The 24,761-nt window shown below is 42.0% G+C and overlaps 2 protein-coding genes across 6 annotated transcripts in view; one reads left to right on the forward strand and one right to left on the reverse strand.

The window, feature by feature from the left end:
* Positions 1-21,207, forward strand: part of PDE8B (phosphodiesterase 8B) — a 46,243-nt gene extending 25,036 nt beyond the window's left edge. For 4 of the 5 annotated variants that reach the window (XM_035892830.1, XM_035892831.1, XM_035892833.1 and 1 more), the window contains 12 exons: positions 1,544-1,595; positions 4,540-4,617; positions 5,539-5,615; positions 6,846-7,010; positions 7,790-7,835; positions 8,277-8,412; positions 9,679-9,877; positions 11,178-11,395; positions 12,380-12,507; positions 15,540-15,700; positions 17,233-17,362; positions 17,899-21,207. In XM_035892830.1, the coding sequence (XP_035748723.1) occupies positions 1,544-1,595; positions 4,540-4,617; positions 5,539-5,615; positions 6,846-7,010; positions 7,790-7,835; positions 8,277-8,412; positions 9,679-9,877; positions 11,178-11,395; positions 12,380-12,507; positions 15,540-15,700; positions 17,233-17,362; positions 17,899-18,014 (1,506 nt within the window). In that variant the 3' untranslated portion in view covers positions 18,015-21,207. The remainder of the gene's footprint in view (positions 1-1,543; positions 1,596-4,539; positions 4,618-5,538; positions 5,616-6,845; positions 7,011-7,789; positions 7,836-8,276; positions 8,413-9,678; positions 9,878-11,177; positions 11,396-12,379; positions 12,508-15,539; positions 15,701-17,232; positions 17,363-17,898) is intronic. The other variant, XM_035892832.1, reaches the window with a different exon arrangement.
* The window catches only part of WDR41 (WD repeat domain 41), a 65,605-nt gene continuing 58,863 nt past the window's right edge, over positions 18,020-24,761 (reverse strand). Inside the window, exon 13 of the mRNA XM_009637272.2 lies at positions 18,020-23,151. Coding sequence (XP_009635567.1) covers positions 22,999-23,151 — 153 coding nt within the window. The 3' untranslated portion in view covers positions 18,020-22,998. The remainder of the gene's footprint in view (positions 23,152-24,761) is intronic.

Below are 24,761 nucleotides of genomic sequence, written 5' to 3' on the forward strand. Positions count from 1 at the left end.
GTTCCTTACTCTCCTTCAAACAAGATTCATATGGAGCATGAGTGTAGGGTTTATTCTTCCTTTATTTTTTTTCTTATTATTCATTACAGAAACCCACTCCTGAATTTGGGTTTTTTTTCCTTTCTACCCTCTTCTCTTTCCCTTTTGCCCTCTTCCCTTCCTCCCCTCAATAGCAAAAAGCAAAAAAAAGATGGAAGGCATGCAAGAATGATGCAAAAGAGAATCTGTATTATTCCTTTCCTTTCTTTCCTGAATAATCCCGGTAAGGACCCTGCAGTGTGCACTGTCACAAAATTATATGGACACTAAGAGTGCTTTAGTGCAACCTCACTGTACTCTCCTTTTAACTCACAGGTTGCAACCATGGATTTCATGTGTCCATGCAATCCAGTGCTTTGCTATAGGCAGGTGATGGATTTGGTCAGAGGAGACAGGCACCATAGATTAGATGACAGAACTGAACTCCTAAATACCATGTGTAATGAATAACGTGTAAGCACAATGTCAAGCACTGAAGTTTATTAATCTGAAGTAGAGGGCATGTATACCTTCTCTAGTGAATACAGTAAAAAAAGTAATGCATCTTTCTAGTCCTTTTCAGTGTCTCTGTTAGCTATATCTAAATACATCGTGCTAATTTTATAGGGAAGACTTGAGGAACTGGAAGTTGTGCTCAGTTTTCCTATTAATAGCAAAAAACTTCCTTGTAACCACATAAGGAAGGAACAGGGTGAAATGATTAGCAGATATTAAGCTGTCAAGTATTGAACAGACTGTGCTTTTGTTTCTCAACAGGATGTAAAGGCAGAGGAGTTTTTAATCGGAGTTACTGTAAACCAAGCAATAGGTGTAAACTTTAAGATGATGGAAATACCCTATTTAGATTCTAAGAAAGATTGAAATATCTACTGGTGTAGATACCAGTATGTTTCAGAAGCACAAAGAATTAAGATTTTGTTTTTAACTTTTTCGTTCATGAGAATGATTAAAAATTACTTGAAAATAAAGTTCTGATGGATGACACTTACCTCTACCCTTCCGTTGCTGGAGAGTTGTTTTCATAACTGGGTTTTTTTGAAATTCAGTTTATCAGTGGCCCATGAAAGGATGCATGCAAAATTAGCTTATATAGTACTAAGAAAATAGTTTTTAAATTACCATACAGGAGGCAAAAATGAACAATTTAGGATTTTGTTTTTCTTTTTGTGTTTTATTCCTGGAATCTTTCAGGTTTATATGTAATTTGCAGTTAAAGCACTATCTAAAAATGAATGTCAGTTCTCTTGCAGTCACAGGCATTAAACAGGAACTTAATACATAAAAGCACTATTGTATCTGTGATTTCCTGCATTGCGTATCTGTTTACTTTCATATTATTTCTCTACATCTAATTACACCTAAAGAAGAGTCTTTGCCAAACAATTTTTTTTTTTAATAACTTAAGAGTAAATGTTGGATAAGGACAGTGTTGAATGTAGTCCTTTTAAAACCATTTTGTATCCTTTTTCCTTACATATATATTTTACTCTTGGTGCATCTTCAGCTCTACAAGACTCACCGTGATGAGAAGTACACAGGAGACAATTCTCAGTCAGGTTAGAATACTATCATTTGCCTTTACTGCTGTACCTGAGGTCGTGGCCGAGTGCTATGTTGTTTTTTCCCTCTGTCGAGTCAGTGGTCAGAGCAGATGGCCAGTGATGGATGCCAGCTGCTCTTATGTCGCACCACGAATTGGATTTGTAACCATCATTAATAATTCAATCTCCTGTGCAGAGCTCTTGCCATGCATTCGGAGTCAAGATGCATTGCTCTTCGTTGTATTAAAACACTGTCTGATCCTGAAGCTGGTGTACCTTGGCACCCCTTTCTGTTTGAAATTAACGTGGAACCATCCTGATTTGTGCCAGCAGATCTGCCCCAGTGTTTCCAAGCTTAGGACCCATCAGCAGGCCATTGGTTTGGCCCCAGCACAGGGCTAAGATAGTTGTCTGTAGTGTCCAGGCTAGAGCTGAGTTATTGCAGCGTGCTTGCACAACCCTTGCCCCATGTCTCAGGCAGGTTCGCTTACTTGCAGACAGTATGTTCAAGCTCTCAGTAACTTATTCAGATAGCTTTTGACCAAAGGTGTGGAGTATAAGGGGATAATGTCTTCTCCCAGTGCTGTGTAATGTTTGGAATAACCATTTTCCTTGAAGACAGAGGCACTGAAGGCCAACTTAAAGCTTGTAATTCTAGTGATCTGAACCAGATGCAGCACTGCCTTCTCATTCTGAGTGAACGGGCTCTTGTGCCCTGTTACCTTCTGGCACCCAAGCCCCTTCCCGCTGTAAAACACTGGACAACATTACAATGTCAGGCAGCTTCTGATTTTCATAGGGGTCCGAGGATATAACATACAAAGAGTGTGGGAAGTGGCTGCTTGACATCCCCTAGTTTTTCGAGTAGCCTAAGAATATGTACAAGCACTGGAGAGCTTTGTGATGCCAAATAACAATGAGCAGGGGGAGAAGAGGTAATATATGCAATTTGCTGCTCTCGTTAACATTGCTGCCATCAGAAGTGATCTGTCCTGGCTTAAACTGTTTGTGCCTGTGTCCCTGTAATAAATGCAGTTTTTCTTTCTCACCGTTTCTTTCCTGCAAGCAGGGGAAGGCGAGAACACCTGTGAATGAAGCTGAAGAACACTTGTTACTAGTTAACTCGTAGCTACTAGCTTACTGATGTGTTTTACAGATTGCGTGGGGCATTTAGGTTTGCTCATTATTGTCACAGATTTCAGCAAGACTGGGGAGCCACATCCCATGAAGCCATTTTGATGACTGTGGTGCAGTGAAAGCAGACAACCTTAGAGTCACGTGCATGCGATGTGGGTTATCCTTCCCTGCAGTTCATGGTTGTGCTCCGAGAATAAATTCCCAGAGCCATGGGCATATACCAGTATGTGATGAGGGCAGAAAAACCATCCATGTGTATCGTGCTGTTTTTGTGATGGTGTGCTTGTAACACACTGGATGGGGAGACATTCAGCTCACCCGGTGACGGGAAAATTTTTATTTAGGAATTTAAATGTTTTCAGCTGAAATCGTAGCGTGGCATAGAGCAGCTTTTATGCACCTGTGACTCTCTAAGCAGCACTACCAAAGTTTCCAACTTGCTGGTTGGTATTTAATGCAAGGAGAGTTGTCTTGTTTGCTACTGCCACTCGCAGCTGTGTTTATGTGTAAATGTTTGCTCCCACGCAAGTGCTTTATGTTAAACTCTTCCAAATGTGAATGCAGGAAAGGGGGTTGAAAGAGGAGTCCTATCAAATAAGTAAATAAAATAATTTAAGATGCATTAGTTATTCCCTGACTTAGCTGTCGACAGAGGAAAATGCTTTCAGTTTCTCCAGTCTGGACTACAACAAAATAAAAAGACCAAAGCTGTCTTGTACATCTGTGGTAAAGAAAATAATTAAGAAACTTTATTTCAGTCATTTTTAGGATGGATATATTTTTAATTCTGTATACTAACATTTTGTTTTCCTAAGGACAGGCTGCATATATTCTGTCATGTAACATGGTTATGCAAACCGGTCCTTATGTTGAGAATATCAATTTTACAATATCTCTGATTCTTCACATGGTGGGTATTTCCTTTTGAAAGCTTGCTGGGGTCTCTGATCTTTGAGTGGCATTTCAGATGCTCTGGGAACAGGTACTATAGAAAATCTTGCAAACAGGTGCATAGATGAACAGTTGCTGTTTTGAAACATAAGAGACAGTGCAGCCTATAATGTTTTGGAGAAACATGAAATTTTACCAAATCTTTTTTTCTTTTTTCTTCTTTTTTTTTTTTTTTTTTTGAGGCTCTCTCCAGACATTTCATCCAGCTATGCCATTTGTCTGGATGTGATAATTTCTCTTGCTTTAGCAAATGGCAGTTTCAAGAATGACAGCTTGGTGCATGGTTAATTTTCACAGCAGCTGAATTGATTGTTTATAATCATTCTCAGTATGTTGGATTTTTCTTAAACACAGGGTACAAACAATTACTGCAATTAAAAGCAAAAGCTGTCTGAGTCTGAATTGTGCTTGGGCTGGAAGGGTGTAGACTGAGACAGGATTTTTCTCACTTGGCTAAATCTCTAGGCAGTTAAACTCAGGTTCGTTCAGTGGTTGGTGGAGAGCAAAAGGGACCTGCAAGGTGGGGTTCAACCCACCTGCCTGAGACATCTCTCCTGACAACTACCTTAGACAAAGACAGCCCAGAAGACTGCCGCTTTTAGGCAGCTAAAGTTAAGTGAAGCAACTCCCCTGTTCCATAAGGCGTCTCGACTTCTTTGTGAAACAGCTTTCCAGGTGGCTTTAGACAGGTTGCTGTAAATTGGTAGACACTGAGGCCCTTGCTCTGATGTGTAGAGATTACAGTATTTCCCCCACTTACATGGTATTGTTAAGATCATTTAAATAAGTGTTCAGAATTTTATATGGAGGAGACTCTGTAGAGGTCTTACTTGATGCATTTTTAAAGCTTTTGTTTGTTTCCTATTTACAGAAACCCATTCCTTCAAATGCAAGAACAGAAGGAAAGACTCAACTGATGTTAAGTCTATAACATCTCAAAGTAGTGATGGTAAGAAAGTAAACTGTCAAGAGCGATGTTATAAATAAAGAACAGACTTGCCCTAGGCAATAAAAATGCAGAATGAAAGAGGAATCAGAGAGATTCACAGCTGATTAAACAGAGAATACTCCAGGTTTTTATAAGTGCTGTAAAATTTCAACATTCTGATTTGCAAAACAGTGCCCCAGCATGAGTGCCAGCCTCACTGTACAATGCACACAGCGTGCGGTGCCTCCACAGCGAGGAGGAGTGGCTGTGCCGTGGGATGGGGGCAGCCTGCAAAAGAGTGCGTGGCAAAGCGTTAGTTCCACCTCTCCGAGAAAGCTGCAGCTTGTGCTCCCAAACCAGTATTTTGGTTTCATGAGTGTGGGACATGAGGGGATCTATTGCTGCTGGTTACTTGAGAGCAGCACTTCTGCTCCTGATCGCATTTGTGGCTGCTTGCTGAGGCTGGGACGGTGGCGGCAGAGATTTCTTCCTGTCCCGGTATATAGCAAGAGAAGCACAGCTTACGGGGAGCAGGAACGGGTTTCACTAGAGCGGCTGCATCACGGAGATGAGGGACATACGCACACATACTCTCACAGGAGGAGCCCTGTCTGACAGAGATCTATTGCAAACAAAAGGAGTGGCAGGTATCGGGCATGAAGTATAATATAGCTTAAGTATAGCTTCATTTCAGTATAGCTGAAGTGACGGATGGACAGGAAAACTGACAGCAGAAGCAAGGGGTGGCTGCACAGGTAGTAGACAACAGTGCAAGAAACTGAACAGTAAAGCAAGAACTTGCAGGAGGGGAGATACAGGAAAAATGGGAGATGAGGCTGGATCCCGTTGTGCTGTTCTCCCATGACAGCCTTCCGCACTCTTTAAATGGTGTCACCTGATTTACACTCTGTGGCGTGTAAACAGTGCTCTCTTTAATGGCAGCTCCAAGTTTACAGACCCGACGGTACTCTTCCATGGCCAGGATCCACTCGATGACAATAGAAGCTCCTATCACAAAGGTGAGTCCTGAGCACTGTCTTTTCCACAAACTCAGAGTTTGGAGTTGCTCTCATAGGGAAGTATGTAGTTCATGGCAGGACAGCCAGGGGTTTCCTTCACCTCGTATTTAACAGAATAATTCTAATACTTTTTTTTTTTTTTCTTACCACTTTCTGCATCTCATCATCTCATTCCAAATGACTGGGAGGAATATTAAAAAGGGGGAAAGGGTGTCCTTGCTAGATGCACTGCTTGTGGCAGGAAGGGATCCTGCTCTGTTGGGCCATGCATGTGTAGGAGGACATGCTTCCAGTCTCACCTTTGCTTTTACCATCAATATTTATAAGATAGGAGGGAGAGGACGGAGCACCTGCACCATATTCTGTCCCCCCACTTCCCTGCAGTCTTTTCTTTACTATCCGTGTTACACAAACTCTGCTCTCGCAAACCAGATGTACAATCACTTGTCCCGCAAACCAGGGTGCCTGCCCTCTCCCACCCTCAAACCGTTTTTTCCTCTCTCCCTATTTTCTCTTCCTGGGATCAAGCTCTGCTTCCCAGCACCACCGTGCCTGTTAGAGCAGCTGACTGCTTTTCCTATCCCTAAGCGTACCTGCAGGGAGGCCCAAAATGCCCCCGCAGCAGCTTCCAATAGCTGGAGAAGACAGCGCTGGGGCTTTCTCCCTCTCAGTCCTGGCAGTGCCAGGCGCAGTCCTTGCTGCTGCTGCAGTGTCATGGCTGTGTTCCCAGACTGTGGCTGAGACATGAGGTAGGAGGCAAAGAAGAGCCATCCTCTTCTCCCTCAACCACAGCCCAGCTGTTGCTGCTCTCTGCCCTTTGTTTTCACGTTGAGAAAATTAAGGTTTTACGTCTGATATCGGGATATCGGAGTCACATCTAGGAGTTCGTTTGCTTGCTTTTTTCCTCTGCGGACTTCTGAGCAGCCCTAGCTATGCTGAAGGACGGGGACATGGCTAGTTTTTGGTCTACCCACCTGCAACTATTTCAGATATTTCACACCCTTCTGCTTTCACTTCCCAGGAGTTTGCCAGTTATAAATAGCAAACAGATACCAGGGAATCAGAGCACAAATTCACAGTTTCAGAGTTGTACTTAAAGGGCTGGAGGGCGATTACATAGCATTTGCCAAGTGGGAAGTAGCATAATCAAGCAAGAATAAACATTTTGTAATAAGAAAAGGCAAAAGTTCTGTTCACTCTTCCTCCCCTGCCTCCTTAATCTGCTTTCAGGTTATTAACATAATTAATGCTGCCCAGGAAAACAGCCCCATCACAGTAGCAGAGGCCTTGGACAGAGTTCTGGAAATCCTGCGGACAACAGAACTTTACTCTCCTCAGCTAGGTACCAAAGACGAAGATCCTCACACAAGTGATCTTGTTGGAGGTCTGATGACTGTGAGTAAAATTAGTAAAGATTAAATCAGTTACCAGCGTACTGCATCACAGTTCAGTGCTATGCTGTGCTAAACATTCACAAGCAATGTGAAGGGGACTCGTAATTCATCACCGTTTCACTTAAGTATTTTGGCCTCTCGTAACAGTAGGCACCAAGATGTGCTAAGATACAGCCACATCTCAGTCCATTGGGTGCATTCATCCTCACATGTAAGTGAACACGGTTGCCACTAGAAACTATATCATCCACTCTGATTTGTCTCAAGGAGAACTTTATAGAAACCTAGAAGCTTAGATGGGATTAGTGGGATTGCTCTACAGCAGGTCCAGTGTAAGAGAGAGGTTATCAGCTTCTGACTTTGGTCCTGTAACAGCAGCAACAGTGTCTGCCAGAGAGACACCACCTAGATTTCGCCATGGCTTACCTCATTTTTTAACATACATTGAGCTAATTCTTGTCAAAATAACATAAAGAAAATGAAAAAAAAAATGATAGTGGTTAATTTGAATGTTGAAATCCTGCAGGTGCCAATGAAAGGGTCAAGGAGGGCTGTATAGTTAGTAATATCCTTTCTGGCAATCTCATACTACTGTTCCTTGGATCCTTTCACGTCTGTTTTTAAAGACCTTAAAACAAGGATGGTTCTTGTAGTGCGACAACAGGAGCAGTGCTTTTAGTACCCAGGAATAGTACCTAAAGAGAAAGTGCATGTAGTGGGTTTGCAGTTTATGGTGCATGGATACTCTGCCTAAAACTTACGATAAGCTTGCTTTTTCAGGATGGTTTGAGAAGACTGTCAGGAAACGAGTATGTGTTTTCTAAGAGTAAGCCACCATTTTAAACTTCCCTTTACACGTGTGACTGCTTCTGTAGACGCTAGTGACATAGAGCTCCAAGCTAATTTGCAGTGGGATGTGTGTCTTTGGAAACGGTTGTCTAAGTGACTGAGGAACAAGTGCTGGACTGCCTCCATTTTGGAGTTGAAGCAGGTTCAAATAATTAAAATAATATATTTAAAAATATAGAAAACCAAACTAGGAAGAATCTAAATTGTCACTCAAAGAAATGTTCACTCATCTTTTTGGTTTCTATCCAAATAATCTGGAATAATAGAAACCATATATATTATAGGCTTTTACAGACTATTTCATGTAAGGAAAGGAGTTGGTTTTCTTGAAAAGGAGTAGTTTTCTAAATGGAATTCTGCATGCGCGGAGAAAAAAAAAATCCAGAAATGTTGTAATTCCCAAATTCCATTTCAACAGATATGAACCTGAGCCATAGTCACCTTTCAGTGCCAAACAGCATCAGTGATGTTCCGCCCTGTATCACACAGCTCCTAGATAATGAGGAAAGCTGGGACTTCAATATTTTTGAGTTGGAGGCTGTTACAAATAAAAGGTACTGGACTCCTTTCCCTGGGTGCCCACAAAAAGGTTGTCAAGGAGCTGTAGCAGAAAGCACTTTGCTCTGGAAAAACTGAAGCAAGACACAGCAAATCTGTGAGAGCTGTCTTTCTGTCTGTCTGTGTGTGTTGATACCATTTGTCCCATTCAATGAGCCAGGCACACACCATGGTCCAGATGCACGCTCAGGCCATGGAGAGCCCGGTGCAGACTCTGTTGTCCTCCCTTGACAGTGTCTACGGCCCTCCAGGATTGTTTCCCATTCAACACCTACCTTGCTTGACTCCCATACACTGTGTCCAGGTGACACTGTTTGTCACATGCCGGGTGTCCCACAGACACCCCTTTATCCTGCTGATGTGCAAATCATCATTCTGGAAAAACCAAGCCTCTCCCCTCCCTCACCTAAATCACCCACAGAGTAAATGACAACCCAGAGTGGATTGGGATTTAAGAACCAACGAGATTAGCGATTTTACCCTATTTACTGCTTCAGACACAGGCTCATCACTGTCCTCCCCAGCATTACATTCACCAGACCTCAAACTCCCTCTCCAGCCAGGACATCACTGCTGGTAGGATTCAGAACATGCCACTTCTTGTTTAGTCCAGCCCATACCACCTGAAGCAAGAAAGTAGCAGGCTTCTGCTTAAGAGTTCAGAAGTTCTGTTTCAGACATTAACTCCCTACACACACACACACACACAAAATAGTAACCTGTTGCTGAGAGCTGCTCTGGGAAGCATCACTACATTTTGCATATTGTCAACTTCAGATAGTCAGGAAGTCGAAATCTGGACCCCCTGAAGTCACAGGATTATTTCAAAGAGTAAACATTTGACATCTTCTGTCTTAAGGTTTTTTAGCCTTTGGGATGTGCCCATGACATGTTCAGAGTCTGCTTTTTCTCCTCAGAAAAAAAATGTATTTTTGATTGATTGGCAGATAGTAAAACCACAAAAGACCTGAACTTTTAAGAACTTTTTTCTGAAGCCACAAGAATTGGTGAAACTCTAGTGGAACTGCGCCATTTCTACAAAACATATTAAAATAATGTCTGAAAATATGGTAGATGTAATAACTTGTAACCTTGGCTGAGCTTTTGAGAGGTTATAGGTGTGCAATTTAAAAAAACTTGACATTTCCCCCACCACCTTTTATTGTTAAGGTCTTGTTGATTTCTTTGTCAAAATCATCACCCTTGAGAATGCCAGAAGTTCCTATTTTACAGCGGCGCTTTTTCCTTCTATTGTTTTTCAGGCCATTAGTGTATTTGGGCTTAAAAGTTTTTGCCCGGTTTGGGGTCTCTGAGTTTTTAAGCTGTTCAGAAGCAACACTGCGAGCGTGGCTGCAGGTGATTGAAGCCAACTACCACTCCTCCAACTCCTACCACAACTCCACGCACGCGGCGGATGTCCTGCATGCTACCGCCTTCTTTCTCGGGAAGGAGAGAGTTAAGGTATAACCATCGCCTAGGAGTCTTTTGGGCTAGGATTTCATTTTCACTGTATGTGTGTCATTTGAAAGTCAGATGTTTTCTTAAACAATGGTCCTGGCTTCATAAAGTCGCTCTGCTCTTGAAGTCTTTTCCTGTGATGCCTGCAGGCCCACGCAGTTTCTCTGGTCTGTTTATGTAAGTAAGGAATTTACATTTTTAAGTAGCAACAATAGGGGAGAAAAACCTGGCTCTTTTCTATCTCTTGGTAACTGGCTGTTAGTAACAGCTCTTAACAAAGCTTTGCAAAAGCTTTGGAGAGGAAGGTGCTGAGCTCTTCTCCCAAGGATCTAGTGACAGGATGCGTGGGAATGATTCAAAGCTGCACTGGGGAGGTTCAGACTGGACATGAGGAAGCATTTCTTTACCAAGAGGCTGGTCAAACACTGGAACAGACTTCCTGGGGAGGCGGTCGATGCCCCAAGCCTGCCAGTGTTAAAGAGGGGGTTGGACAATGCTCTCATTGTAGGTCCCTTCCAACTGAAATGATTCTATTCTGTTCTGTTCTGTTCTATTCTACTCTATATATATTGATACCTAAAACCATAAAGCAGCAAGACTCTTGTAGGAGTTTCAGTTTAATTTCTGAGCACTGGAACAGACTTCCTGGGGAGGCGGTCGATGCCCCAAGCCTGCCAGTGTTAAAGAGGTGTTTGGACAATGCCCTTAACAACAGGCTTTAGCTTCTGGTCAGCCATGAATTGGTCAGGCAGTTGGGCTACATGGTCATTGTAGGTCCCTTCCAACTGAAATGATTCTATTCTGTTCTGTTCTGTTCTATTCTACTCTATATATATTGATACCTAAAACCATAAAGCAGCAAGACTCTTGTAGGAGTTTCAGTTTAATTTCTGAGTGCAGTTGAAGATGATCGTTGTAGGTCCCTTCCAACTGAAATACCCTATCCTATCCTATCCAATACTATCCTAAAACACACAGCTGTGTAGGAGCAGAGTCAGTACAGAGGCATTCAGGCAAGCACACGAAGTGGAAGGACACCACTAGAGGATCCATCCACTGTTAGAAGATTTAATGCCAAGATACTGCTTAGGTGACAGCATAGTAAAAAGCTTCATTAAGGACAGAGTGTTTGGGTAAGGGTGAGAGGGGAAGCTTTGGAGTAGGTAACCTGTGGGCACAGTGAGTGGAGAACAATTGCAAGACGGTAGAATCCCTGCATTTGCACTAGTTGTGGATACCTGGAAATGATCAGGAATTTATTGTCATTTTTGTGCCACATCATAATTTTTCTCTCATCCTGTAGGGCAGCCTTGACCATTTAGATGAGGTGGCTGCATTAATAGCTGCCACCATTCATGACGTAGACCACCCTGGACGGACCAACTCCTTCCTGTGCAACGCGGGCAGCGAATTAGCCATCCTTTACAATGATACAGCTGTTTTAGAGAGTCATCACACGGCACTGGCATTTCAGCTTACAACTAAAGACAGCAAATGCAACATTTTCAAGAATATCGATCGGTGGGTCTGCTGGAGAAGGGGAAGTGCATGTGTGTGGATTGCTTGTTTGTGGATTTTTAGTTTGGGGCAGATCAAGAGCCTGCCTCCTAATCCAGAAAATGTAGTTTTAACAGACATCAGTATTTAATCTCCTCCAGAATCCTATGTAGGCATGATTTTTTAAAAGGCTTTAATTTTCCCTCCTGACCTCCAATTTGTATTTCTGGAAACATACAGAGATGTTTGACAATCTTTTACAGATTACATTGGCATGGTCTAGCTGGCAGCCTCAAGGCTGCATCTTGACGCACTGCCTTTTCCAGGCTCCTGCAGTGAAATTACTTTTTTGGGCCACACATTTCCACCCAGCCCGCCAGACGCTGTATGCTGTGTCTGCACGTGGCCCCAGGCTTGCTGGCACCACTGCATTCACATGGGACGGAAAGGGGTGGTAGCGGAGGGAGCTGAAGCTCCGGGAGAGTTGGAGGCACCCTTACTGCTGGCCATGCAGACAGCCTGGGAGTTCCCATTGCATCAACCTAGCTTTTGCAGGGACATGGTGGGAGAGAAAGAGAAAGGGCCTGACCCCAAACAGGTAATGAATTTGTCTAACCCCACCCGGTAATGCTGCTGGGTTTTAAAAAACCTGGGAGTTGAGTTCCAAGCTAACATACAGTGAGACAGAAATGTGTTGGTGCCATTCCTGGAGAAAGTGTCACAGCATTATGAAGTTGAATTGTAAGTTTTTATTGACTTCAGGGGATTGGTTTTCATTCGCTAAAAATAACATGAAAAAAAGGCAATACAGGAATTCAGAGCCGAAGGGACCCAGAGAGGCATGATCTAGTCCATTCCTCCAGCGCTAGACCATTCATCACTCTGAAGGTGCTGGCTCGTGTGGACAAGCCCCCAAGCAGTGTTTTGTGGTGCTGTCTGGGCAGGGACGAGGAAAGGACGGAGCTCTGTTTGGCAGGCTTGTGAGCAGGAACTATTTTTCTTTCCTAGAAATCACTACCGGACATTGCGCCAGGCCATTATTGATATGGTTTTGGCAACGGAGATGACGAAGCACTTTGAGCACGTGAACAAATTTGTCAACAGCATCAACAAGCCAATGGCATGTGAGGAGACCAGTTTGCATGTAAGTGCTTGCAGGACTTTATGTCTTCAAACATTTCAGTGAAGTTCTCCCAAGATAATTTTAAGTACTATTTTCATTCACATTGTATTAATTTGCACTGTGGTAATGCCCAAACCACACCATTGGATTTGTGACCTCACGCCTCAAAGTGTGAAAAAATATTTTTATTTTCTTGTTTCCTGTGTCTGGCTTTACCCTTATCTCCATTTAAACAGTTCATTTTATAAGCCTTGGTTTCAAAGCCATCTGGTGTTCCCAAAGCATGCGGGTGGGTGCTTTTGTATACATGCAAAATTCCACGCATGGAGCCAGGTCAGCACTTGTGCCTACGGTCTTGCCTCCAAACAGTGGGATTTGCCTAAGCCTGGGGTTGCAACTGAGGAACCTGCCCTGACCGTTTTGTGCCTAAAAGTAATCCAGATCCTTCCAGCCACGAGGAGGAGCCACTCCATTGCTTCCCAAGACCTCTCCACCCCATCCCCATTACTGATTGTACCAAGAGATGTCCAGGCCTTTACTCCTATCAGTTAAACACCCTAACGCTCCATCACCAGCCAGGGTGTATTTTTTTTTTATAAAATATCTCTGGAGTTTCCCAGACCAGGCCTCTTTTTACCTTCTCTTGTTGCCTTTTGCGGCTGAGCATTCAGTGACTGACAGGGGTCTCCAGGGCAGCATTACTCACCTAAGCAAAGACCATCTTATCACAGCTTAGTGAAAACAGTGCTTTGTTAGAAACACTGGGGGGGGGGGAAGGACACCCAGATCAAATTGAAGGTCAGTGATATTAAAAATAAATAAAAGTAGCTTCTGTCAGTTCTCTGTAACTGGACTTTTTTGCACTGTAGACTGTCATGGGTGCAGTAAACCAGCCAGGACCAGTGGGGTTTATGACTGAAGGGACAGCATTACGCCAGGTGAACTGACCTGCTGCTAGGGACTGCTGGGCTCTGTTCTCCCAACAGTTTGAGCTGGAAATCACAAATGCTGCTGAACTTCACCGGCTCTGTGGACACTTTGCACTCTACTCCCCAGCACTTCCAAGCCCTGGAGGGCTCACTGGACGTGGCACTGAATTAGCCTGATCACCTTCAGCGCCAGAAGTCCCACAGCACAGGGGGACGTGGTTTGGGCACTACTGGGGGCCCCTATCAGTGTTTCTGCACTGCGCTCCCAGCACATCACCTGGTGCTAGTCTGCCCTCATGGCACAGGCTAAGCCAGGACAGCAGGGATCCCACTCTGCAGCATGGCCCAGAGGAAAGGAAGGTCTATGTCAGTGGGTGGCATGGAGTTATCTGCTCTCAGGTACTTATATGCAGACGAGACAGCGGCTTGCTCTACCAATTTCTAAAAAAGCCCTCTGAGCTGTCACTGGGAAATGTGACTTCTCACAGTGCTTCATTTCTCTCTCTGACAGCATTTTCCTGAAATGCTTCCTCCCTCTTCATCCTTTTAAAAATCTCTTTAAAAGTTTGCTGGCATCCCCACACTGAAACCACGGTGTTTCCAAGCTCTGGACACATTTCTGGGAATCTCCCTTTTATCCCATGAATCCATTTGTTCGGCACTTCCTAAAGAGCTTGTAAATGCTCTCCATTCACTCTACTGCAACCAGCTTTTCTAACCTATAGAAAACATTTTCTTTGGCTCACTCTCCTTTATCTTACCGGTTTATAGCAGAGGCTATTTTAAAATGTACAAGAGTTGGAGAGCAATAAAAGTGGAGCACAGAACCACTTGTATTACAGACTTGGGGGTTTTTTTTGCCAGTCTTTTTTTTCCCCCAGTTGTCCTGTTCCTTGTTGTTAACGGTGGCTCTTCCTATTTTTGATCTTGAACAGCAGTTAAGGAGCAGGGTTAATGTGGCAGCTCTTTGCTGGCCTACCCATGCTGAAAAAAAATTAACTGCTAAACATAAAGTTAGAAGATTAATGCCTGAATTTGCAAGAGTCACTGCAAAATATCTCCCCATAAACCACAAAGACATTAATTTAGCCGTGGTGGTAAAAAGTATTTATGTTCAGTTTTTGACTCAAGATTTGAATTTAGCAGCAAAGGGAGGCCATAATTACACAAATACATTATTTGGAGAATAGTGTTAAAGCCATGGTGAGCTGAGGTGGAGGCTTTTTATTACTCAATAAGGAACATAATATACCTGTGCCCTTCTAAACTGTTCAACACCCAGAAGATGAGCCACAGCAGACTCGTAACAACCACTCTGTCCCATCCACCCACTCTTCAGAGCAAGCAATAAGCAGTTCAGTATTCTACTGCCTAGCAAGCAGAGACTTTTGCAATTTGTCTGCCATGCCTGCATCCTCCTACTGTTAATTTCATAGATTATCTGAGATTTCATCCTAGCTGGTAACTAAGACCAAAAAGTATTCCAGGCCGAGGGTTTGAAATCTGGCACAAAGGCAGCAGTTTTATTTGCAAACGCACTGGAACTGAATGGCGCAGCCCTGCCCTTCTGCCTGCAAAAGAAAGTCAGCTGTGCAAGGCAGTTCACCCCCCTGTGCCTGCCTCAGTTTTCTCATCTAGGAATGAAAACCAAACCCTGGAAACTCACCTAAATGAAGCAGCCCCCTACCATCACTGCCCCCACTCAGCAGTGAGGATGGTTTATCAGCTCGCAGTTGGTGGATGCATCCCCTATCCTGGTCCTGCTCCAAGAGGGCAAGGCTGGGATGCAGAGGAGGGTAACACACCCTGGCTGGCAACGAGCCTGTGACTTCTTTATTTCATAAACTTTGCTATTAATTCTGAGAATCTCCACAGCTGTTGTATGTAATGGGGGGGGAGGGGGGAAGGTGCTACCATTAGCTACTTAGGAAGGCTGCAGTTCTCAGACATCACTTTCCCCACCAACTTCCTGGTGCTCTGCACGAGATAAGAAGGCGTCAGTCTGGGCACCCGCTTACTGCCTAAGCGCAACAGAGCTGGTAACAATGCCCTCGCTCCTGCTAGCAGGGGAGCTGGCCAACAGCCCCCATAACCAACTCTCTTTTACAGAGCGAAGGCAGCGACTGTGAATGTACAGCCAATATAAAGAATTTTCCTGATAACCAGACACTGATCAAGCGCATGATGATTAAATGTGCAGATGTAGCAAATCCATGTCGCCCCCTAGAGCTATGTATCGAATGGGCAGGGAGGATTTCAGAGGAGTATTTTGCACAGGTATGTGTATTTTTATGTTTTGGCTATTATCTTATGTAAGAAAGCGTACGTTGGTTGGTCTGCTGTTCCACACGGGGTCTGCCTGGCGTCACCACAGAATCCAGACATACGTTTTTTGTTCCCAGTCAGAGCTGACCCTTCACTTTCACGCAGAAGAATTCATCCTGGTCAAAGTTAGCTAGTTTGCCTACTGTGAATCTTGCAGTACAGGATGGTGGGAAGGAGCTTTTACACTTTCAACTTTTTCCATCTGGCCCAAACAAAATGGTTTTAACCTTAGTCAATTTAACTGGCTGAAATTCAACACTGTCACCATTCTAGCTTCTAGTCCCAACACCTTCCTTAAAGAGAGCATGAAGATCCATGCCTAACAAAGCCCTCAACTGAATCATTAGGTTGGCCCTTTCCCTTCTAAGATGTCACCTGAACTATCATCACAGTAGGCAGACGATGCCGCAGGCCAGTGCTGCAGGCATGTGGGGAGCGTAAATGCTTGTCACACGGGATGTCTCCAGGCAGAAATGGAAGCTCAACTTCCTTTATTAATACTCAGTTTTTCTAATACAAATGCACCAGCTTCCTGAAAGTAAAATACTCTCCTAGTTCTTTATTCAAACAACTGACAGATTCTTAGCTTTTACTTGCCACTAAATTTTTGTGGAAATAAGCAGCTACGACTGGAGAGACAGAAAAGCGGGTATGCCTACCATCCAAATTCAGATCACACATGTGAAAGCTGCTAGTGAGAGAAAATAGTAGGCTGTGCCCAGGACATGCCTGCAATTTCATTGTAATCATAGTGAATAAATCTGATCACTTAGGTTGTCTCATCTCCCTCGCAGTCAAGGTATCATGAGATAGCTTTAAATGCCCAATCTTAGGCACTAGCCTCCCTGCAGCAATTTGACATGCTGAGAACCTTTCTGCTCTTCCTTCAGCTCATCTGGTAATTTTGGGAACTGCTCTGCTGCCAATTCCAGCATTAGGTACTGCTTGTACTACTTAAAATGGGGGGGGAGGGTGTAAGCAACAAAACCAGCCCTCTTCCAGCTGTGGGCACAGAGTTAACTTTACTGTTAGTCGTAGTTTACTTCTATTCATGTTACAACCCAATACAAGGAAAGAAAGTAGCAACAGCAACACGCCTCTTATGTAAAAGACAAATGGTTTGAAAGAGGCACTAGAGATGTGGAAAAAGGAGAGAATAAACCTGTCCTCTGCTAAAGGACTCTGCAACCCCATTTTCCATTTTTAACTGGTGAGCCCTAATCACCAGATTGGAGTGTTCTGTTTGCCAGAGCTAAGAGCAATCACAGCACTACAGTAACAGAAAGCTTGTGAAAGGGAAGAGATATTGATTTCAGTCCCTGTTCCAGACGAAATAAAGCACATGAAACTAAGGCAGTTCACCTCAGGGGTTCTAAGGTTTGTCTCGTATCTCCTACTGCAACTCCTCTCATCCCCTGGCCTTTGCTACTCCAGCATGAACGCCAGCAAAGCTCTAGGGGCTAACTGGACTTTTGTTTCCTTAGACTGATGAAGAGAAGAGACAGGGTCTGCCTGTTGTAATGCCAGTATTTGATAGAAACACCTGCAGCATCCCTAAGTCTCAAATTTCCTTCATTGATTATTTTATAACAGATATGTTCGATGCATGGGATGGTAAGTACTTCTGCTTTTTTCTTACTTGCTCTGGGGCAGAGATTTCTACAGACTAAAATGAATAATCTCAAGATGGCCCTGAGCCCATTTTCTTCAGGGGCAGTGCCCCTATATAAGCAGTACATCATAAGATCTAAGCAGTGGTGCTGCTGAGGCCCATTTCACCGCACACAACACCAGCTTTATGAAAGTTGAGCGCTTACCAGACAATCTGTGTAAAGAAGGAAGGAGTAATGACTTAAAACTAAGCTTTTTTTTCACCTAGGTCTTTTTTTCCTACAGCAATTCATTTCTTCTGAGCAGCAGAAACTGAGACCACAGTGGTTGCCTGTTAGCGTAATTTAATAGTCATCATGCATTAAGAAAGGGATTTGCTTGAAAGAGAAAGACTGAAAAAATCTTCCCCCTTTTTGCATTAGCTTACAGCTGAAGGAACAAGAGAGTAGGAGAATGCCCATTTCAGACTTTCATTAGGTTGGGCTGTTCTTCTGCCCATTCTGTACACATAGTACAATTGTTCCTCTTGCTTATTTCAGCATTCGCACATCTGCCTGTTTTGATGCAGCACTTGGCTAATAACTACAAGCACTGGAAAACACTGGATGAGTTAAAGTGCAAGAGTCTTAGGCTCCCATCAGAAAACAACAACTGACACTAAGGCAAGAAAAACAGACCTCTCAATCTACCAGTTTCACTGTGAATCACTTGCTGACTTGGCTACAAGAGGGATGGTGTTTCCTTTCCAGTGAAATTAAAGAGTGTGTGGCAAGAAGGAAGTATTTTATTCATCACTTTTAAGCTTCTCTGAATCCTACAGAAAAATGTTTTCAAAAGGCTACATAATCCACAGAAGAATAAGTGCTCTTCAGAAATAACATTTTGTGGCAGAAAATTTAGTTCTGAACTTAATTTCTAATACTGAATATGCATTCGTCAAATCCTGTAATTGATACAACTGTATTCACTAACACTTCACACAACTGTTTCTCAGACAGAGGGGTAATCTAGTCACCAGTAGATTAAGAACAGGTTGACAAATAAGCATAAAAATGTCCCACTTATCTAGCATAAATTTGCTCCAATTCTTTCAATGTTCTTCAGCTCTCTGAACCACAGCTTTAAAGAGAACATGCACAGTAGAACAAGTAAACCTTAATAAATTGGATATAGTAAAAAACAAGCCTTGCACCATTTAAAACAACCTTATTATTACAGAGACTATCTCTCAGAACACCACCTGTTGTCTCTTCTTTCTTTTCCATGTAAAATCTTGGTAGGAGTCAAATTCCCTTTAAATTGGTTATATAATAGAGGAAAATAAGCATGTTCTGTAGAACAGGTGACATCCACATGTTTCTCTGCCATCTTAGAGAAGTTACCATGCAACATTTTGTCAAATTTTACACAAAAAACACTGCAGCACTTGATCAACTTTTTTTTTTTTATATATATGAAGTGGTATTTGTACACATGGTCATCAATTTTATTAAAATGATCTAAATTTTATGATAAGTCCATATATTGTGCTACTTACTTCTAGGATGAACCTGTTGCTTTTTAAAAAAGTTTCCAGGTTATAAATTATAACAGCATTATGATTTGTACTGCTTTTTCACTCCTAATAAAATGCTGGTTTGTTTTGTGATGTAAAAAGTATTTCAAAAGATGTAAATAAGTTAGAAATCAAACCTAGTTTTTCATTAGTTTTAAGATACGAAATTTATGCTAAAGCTTCCAAAGCACAAACGCGTATTTTTGTACATCTCATTTTAATCACATGCAGAACATGAACATGAGTTCAAATTTTAGACTATTCTCAGACTATTCAGTTAATAAATACTAGCAGAACTGCTGATTTTTAACACTGTGCACTCCAGGCTGCAGGCGAGAGTGTCAAAGCTGTGGCTGCAGTTGAAGTAGCAGTTCACTACTCGGTAAAAGGAAAGGTCTCAAGACATACTCTTTACCTCTGCTATGCTGTATCAAGAATTGAACTGGGTGAAGCGGTGAGGGTGGGGGGACCAAACCAAAACCAAACAGAGTTTAGATTACTGTGGAAGAAAAGTGACAATGATTGTTGTTTACTGCAGGTAGCTTACATAATGTGCCAACCTTTTTTGTACGTTTTGTACCAAGTTTGAAAACAAAAATAAACATTCATAAAAATGTATGTGCAGAGAAATGTATATAAGCTATATTTTTGTTAGAATTGTAATAGAACCTTACTCTTGTCATAGCTAAGGCAGGTTGCTGTGTATTAAAATGCTGCATTGTGTATATTTCAAGAATGGTGTTCTGGTGAAGTATGTTTATTCATTCTTTCTTACTATCTATTGCAACATCCTTCAATTTTTATTCAGAGAAGTTGAACCTCTGTTTTTTATACTGTTGTTGCTTTTACCATTCCTTTATTTAGAACTAGTGCTCTTGGTGATTGTACCTTAACTATTCTGATGACTGAACGCTCACTGCAGTTTGCATTAGAGAAAAGAATTTCACAATACTCAAAGCTTTGTCATCTTAAATTAATTGATTAAATACTGCAACACTGTAAGACCACATCCATGTAAAGCATTTCAATTCATTTTTTTTGTCACACTTCTGTCACAAAGAAGAAAATGTGAATGGTGGAAGGAACCTAAGAAATAAAGTTCAGCCTCAGTTCTGGTTCACAAGTTAAGGCGTTAGTGTGGAATCAGTGTATTTGTTGCAAGATCCTGTGTTTCTTCCCTCAGTCAAGAGACTAAGAAAATAAATAATTTGTGTGGAGATACATCTTCTTTAAAAGCAAAAGAAATCAGCATGGATTAATCATCATCTGCCAGTTATGTCAGATCTCCTAGACTCTTAACCTGTCCAGTTGAATAATAGCTGCTTGTTTCATGATATTGTCAGTGCACAGACACATAAAACAGCTGCCTCAGAGTTGTAAAAGTATTAAGGGTAGGTCTGATAAAGATACTTACTTTCATGATGTGAAGTTACAGAATTCTGCAATACTGCAAGATAGAAAAAGAAATGTAAAGGACAAAAGGTGGAAGTAAAATTTCTAATCCAGTCACCCTAATTCTGCTCACTGCACTTCCCAATAGCAAGTGACAAACTCTTACTTAACAGGAGTGGGCTAGTATAGCCTTACTGTGTTCACTGTTAAGCTCAAAGTTCATTTGTAAAAGAAAGAACTCAGTTTAATACTTTCAACTCAACCATCCTTAAAGGAAGAGACCCTTGGGAGATCTATTACCAATGGTGCATATCTGAGAACAACGGCACTTTTGACAGATGTAAATATTTATACATGCATGTAGGACTATTTAAGGCTGAATTACATCCTTGTAAAATGCACGGAGAGTTTTGTGACTAGAATGGTTCAGTTTAATAGGTCTGTTTCCGTATCCAGGTATTCACTTAAAAGCAGTCGCATAAAAATGAAATAGTTGTTCTCATGGTATAGGAAGGAGACATAATAAAACGATGATATTCCTTCTTTCTAGTTATAACTGATGATAGCAGTAGCCTCTCCAAAAAAAAAACCCCTAAGTTTTATAAGCTTTTGCGGTAAAGTTTTAGTGGCAATGGGTAAACACATACAACTAAACAGTTTTTTCTCAATTGAAACAAGGAAAAAGAGCCAAAAAGAAACTGACCTTCCTACGTTGTACTGGGGTAGCCAAAAATGCAACACTTGCTGATGAAGCCAAGGTGAAAAAATGCAGACTGACAGGCAGAAAGGCTCAACATGCCTTCCTCCCCCAAGTTTAATACCATATACCCAAAGGCATGTTATCATCACCTGTACTCCTAACGCCTTTCCTATGCTGGTCTATAGAATAGCCACCCTGAGCTCAAGATTTAATGCTGACTTATCCATCCTGATTTGAAAGGAGAGGGTGATTTAACAATTTCTCCATCTATGTTTTTGAAATACATCATTTTGAGCTCTACACTCAACTAAGATTAGTTGTACAAGTTGACTAAAGTGGCGGGAAAAAAAAGACCAGCTCGAAATTTTACTGTCCCTCTGCCCTGCCTTCCAGGGAAGATTATGGTCACACAAAAGAGGCAAAGCCTGGCTTCTGGGTGGTAAGGGGAAGGCAAGCACCCATGGGAGCTGGGGGAAGCAAGTCTAAAAGGCTCCTTGGTTACTTCTAGGAAGCTGAAGCCACCTCCTTTTGCTTCTCTACTTGTCAGGATCTGCTCAGTCCTTTGTTTTAATTGCACTTACTGCAGCTGCTGGATCTTAAGTCTGGAATTACAGCCTGTAGTCTCCTGTACTGAAAACAATTCTCACTGATTTAAAGGGAAGAGATGGCACTGAAAAGTTGCATGAGACTTACTCCTAATCTGATTAAGTGCTGGATCTTCTGAGTAGATCTGAGGACAGTGGCACCATCTTCTACATGGCTTTACGACCACTAAGTTCCAAAACACCCCCCTTCCCTAGCTCTCCTCTGTTCAAATGGTAACTTACCACTCATTATCTTGTCCTCCCTCCCACTTCCTTTATATCAGTTCTGGGTTTAACTTTACTTTTTGGTTTAACTTTTTTTTTTTCTTGCTTTTGGTTTTTGTTGCTTTGGTTTGGGGTTTTTGTTTTAGTTTGGGATTTTTCTTCCACTTCCATTTAGCTTGCAGATTACTGCTCCTGCCTCAGACTTGGAAAAGGCATTGTGTACTTAAAGGCTTTTTATTTTTAAACTCTAAAATACTATTTATCCTTACAAACTTGGTGCAGATTTCTCTGCAGTCAAACTTCAGCTGAGAATTTGGTATTCATCTGGCAGAAGTGTTTTGCTAGTACTGAACCCATCAACTGCTACTGCTTGAGGAAACATTCTACATTCTGAAAATCCATGGTAAGGCCAGTGCTTTTTATTAGATACAAATTAGTTTGATGAATGCACCATGGAAAGACTAAGCTAAACCAGTCACACCTCATGCTAGACATGGTAATGGTGCTGCATAAACTCCAGTGGTGTAGGTTAACCCACAGTGAAACTGCAACTACTGCCAGCAAGGAGTATCTACATACCTTGGTTTGCCAAAAATTAAAACCTGACAAACCAGTATTGCCTACTTTTCTTTCTTGCTTTTACCCTTGGTGCAGGATAGTAACTTCAAATGCCAAAATTCTAGGAGAACTGTTTTTTCGGGGGTTTTTTGTAGATGCATAATCTGAGCCATCAGTGACTAAAATTTAGCTTCAAGAAATAAGTTACATAAAGCAGGAAGCCTCAGATTTTTTTTCTGTGCCTCCTTTCTGCACATAACATTGCGGAATGCCCCCAACTGATTTAGTCGTGATCCATCTAAGGATTTTTACAAATCTTAATTTTGACATCCATCCATGATATTTTTAAACATTAGGAATAACATTAGAAACTATTTAATGAGTCATCATTACCTTCAGTCTTTCAAGAGAACACCATTTCTGCTGACAGAGTACGCCAAGTAAGTTTCAACATACAAAATTCTCCTTTGACAAAAGTAGTGGCAACTAATAAAAATTCCAGTATAATACATGACATTAAGTGTAAACCTTACTGGTAGTCACATTCCCATTAGCTCGGACTTTCCTTTACACTCACATTTAACACCCATACAGTTTATACATATGTAGCCTGTATTCTAGCAATTTAAAATTTGAGCTGCAAATCATCATTTTGCGCCAATTTTTGAAATAGTGTTAAACTGCGGAGCCTAGATTCTCGTTCACCATCCTTCCACAAAATAATGAGGTGGTCAGCAGAGCACGTAGCCAGTCCCAGTTCACCAAAGTACAGGAACATCTGCAGTGAAACAATTGCTATTACCATGATGCTCACATGATTGTCACTTGCTTAAATGCTCAGTGTACAGCTGGCCTAAACAAATACATGTGTCTGAAATGGTCCTGTTTGAACATAGGTATGCAAAATCACAATGTATAGTTTCTGTATGTTTGAGATGTCACAAAATCCCTACATGAAAACAACTCTTAAACAGCACTTCACACTGAAAGATCTCAGTTTAGAAAAAGTAGTAAAGCCTTACAAGATAGGGAAGCTAAGATACAGAGTATTGAAGAAACTTATTCCAAGTGAGCAGTAGAAGAGTAAGTGACTTGTTTGAATGCTAATCAGCAGGTTTCTTATTAATAGAAGACACTGTTCTGCTCACTTGGGTACACTGTCCCCTTCCCACACAACACTACAGGCTACCATGACCTAGAAGGATAAAGGAGTGAACAACTGCAACAGACATCAGCATATGCCTGGTCATGCAGAGGAAGCCAAACCAGCAAGAACCACAACATGGGAGAGAAGTATAGCAGCAGTGGAGGGATTTTGCAACAGCAATAGAGCTGACAAATCAGGTAGTCACCCCTGACTTCAGAGACCTCCACAAGGCTGCCTAAAATTAGCCACTAATTGCAGTTCAACAAAACAACCAATAGAACCAGGTAATGTGATGCCACTACAGCATGCTTGCAGTTTCCAAGCTGTTCAGCTTGTTGAGGGGACTGTCCAGGGAAGCATTCAGGCCAAGGACCATGCTACAGCCTACCTGCTCTGGGAACAGCCACTTACTGGCTACACAGTTCCAGTAAAAATACTCTGGCCAAGCCCACATCTTTGACCATCACATTTCATCACTACTCAACATTTCCAGCCTCAACTGCTCCAGTGTACCCAGAGTTTAAAAATGGCATTTTCCACATGTAGAACATTATAGAAAATTACATCCACCATCATCTCAGTTACTCTTTGGCTCTGCAGCATCCCAGAAAAGACCCAATATGAGCCTCTCACCTTCTCTGATGTGCCTCTTGCTGAATTACATGCTATGTCCTCTTTCTTAGATAGCAACTTTTCATACTGATAATAGGGCCTCTTTCAACAGTTTCTCAGAAAGAAAGATGCTAAAGAGGGGCAGAAAGCCTTGCAGAAATCCCTATAGCAAAAAAGTTCACCTTTTTCACCTGGTTTTCACCTGGTAGTGAAAAGCTCTCAGCTTTTGGCAATAGCAGTTCTGAAATCCAGTTGTGAGCAAAACTATTCCAGAACAACAGCGCTCCTCTCTACCTGCCCTTCCCCCTACTCCTGCCAAGAATGTATATAAAAGTCCACTGTAAGAAAGTGATTTGTTACTCCAATAGGTTTGTCAAACATGAAAAAGGTGTGGAGAGAAAATGCCATTTAAAACAAAAGCGTACTCTGTTAGGCAGACAAAAGCATAGAATGCTACCTGATCTAAAACTAAATTACCTCCTTAAGGCTCACAGCACAGAGGGCTAAGAAATTCCTGAATGGGTTTTATTTTATACAAGCCCTTGTTTAGATTGCAGACTAAGACAAAATGTGGAACAAACACAGTTCCCAGCTGTATTGTTCACGATCTATAGAGAAACCCAATACCC

This window comes from Egretta garzetta, unplaced genomic scaffold (genome assembly GCF_000687185.1).
Source record: "Egretta garzetta isolate BGI_Z169 unplaced genomic scaffold, ASM68718v1 scaffold424, whole genome shotgun sequence".
In the NCBI taxonomy this organism is placed as follows: domain Eukaryota; kingdom Metazoa; phylum Chordata; class Aves; order Pelecaniformes; family Ardeidae; genus Egretta; species Egretta garzetta.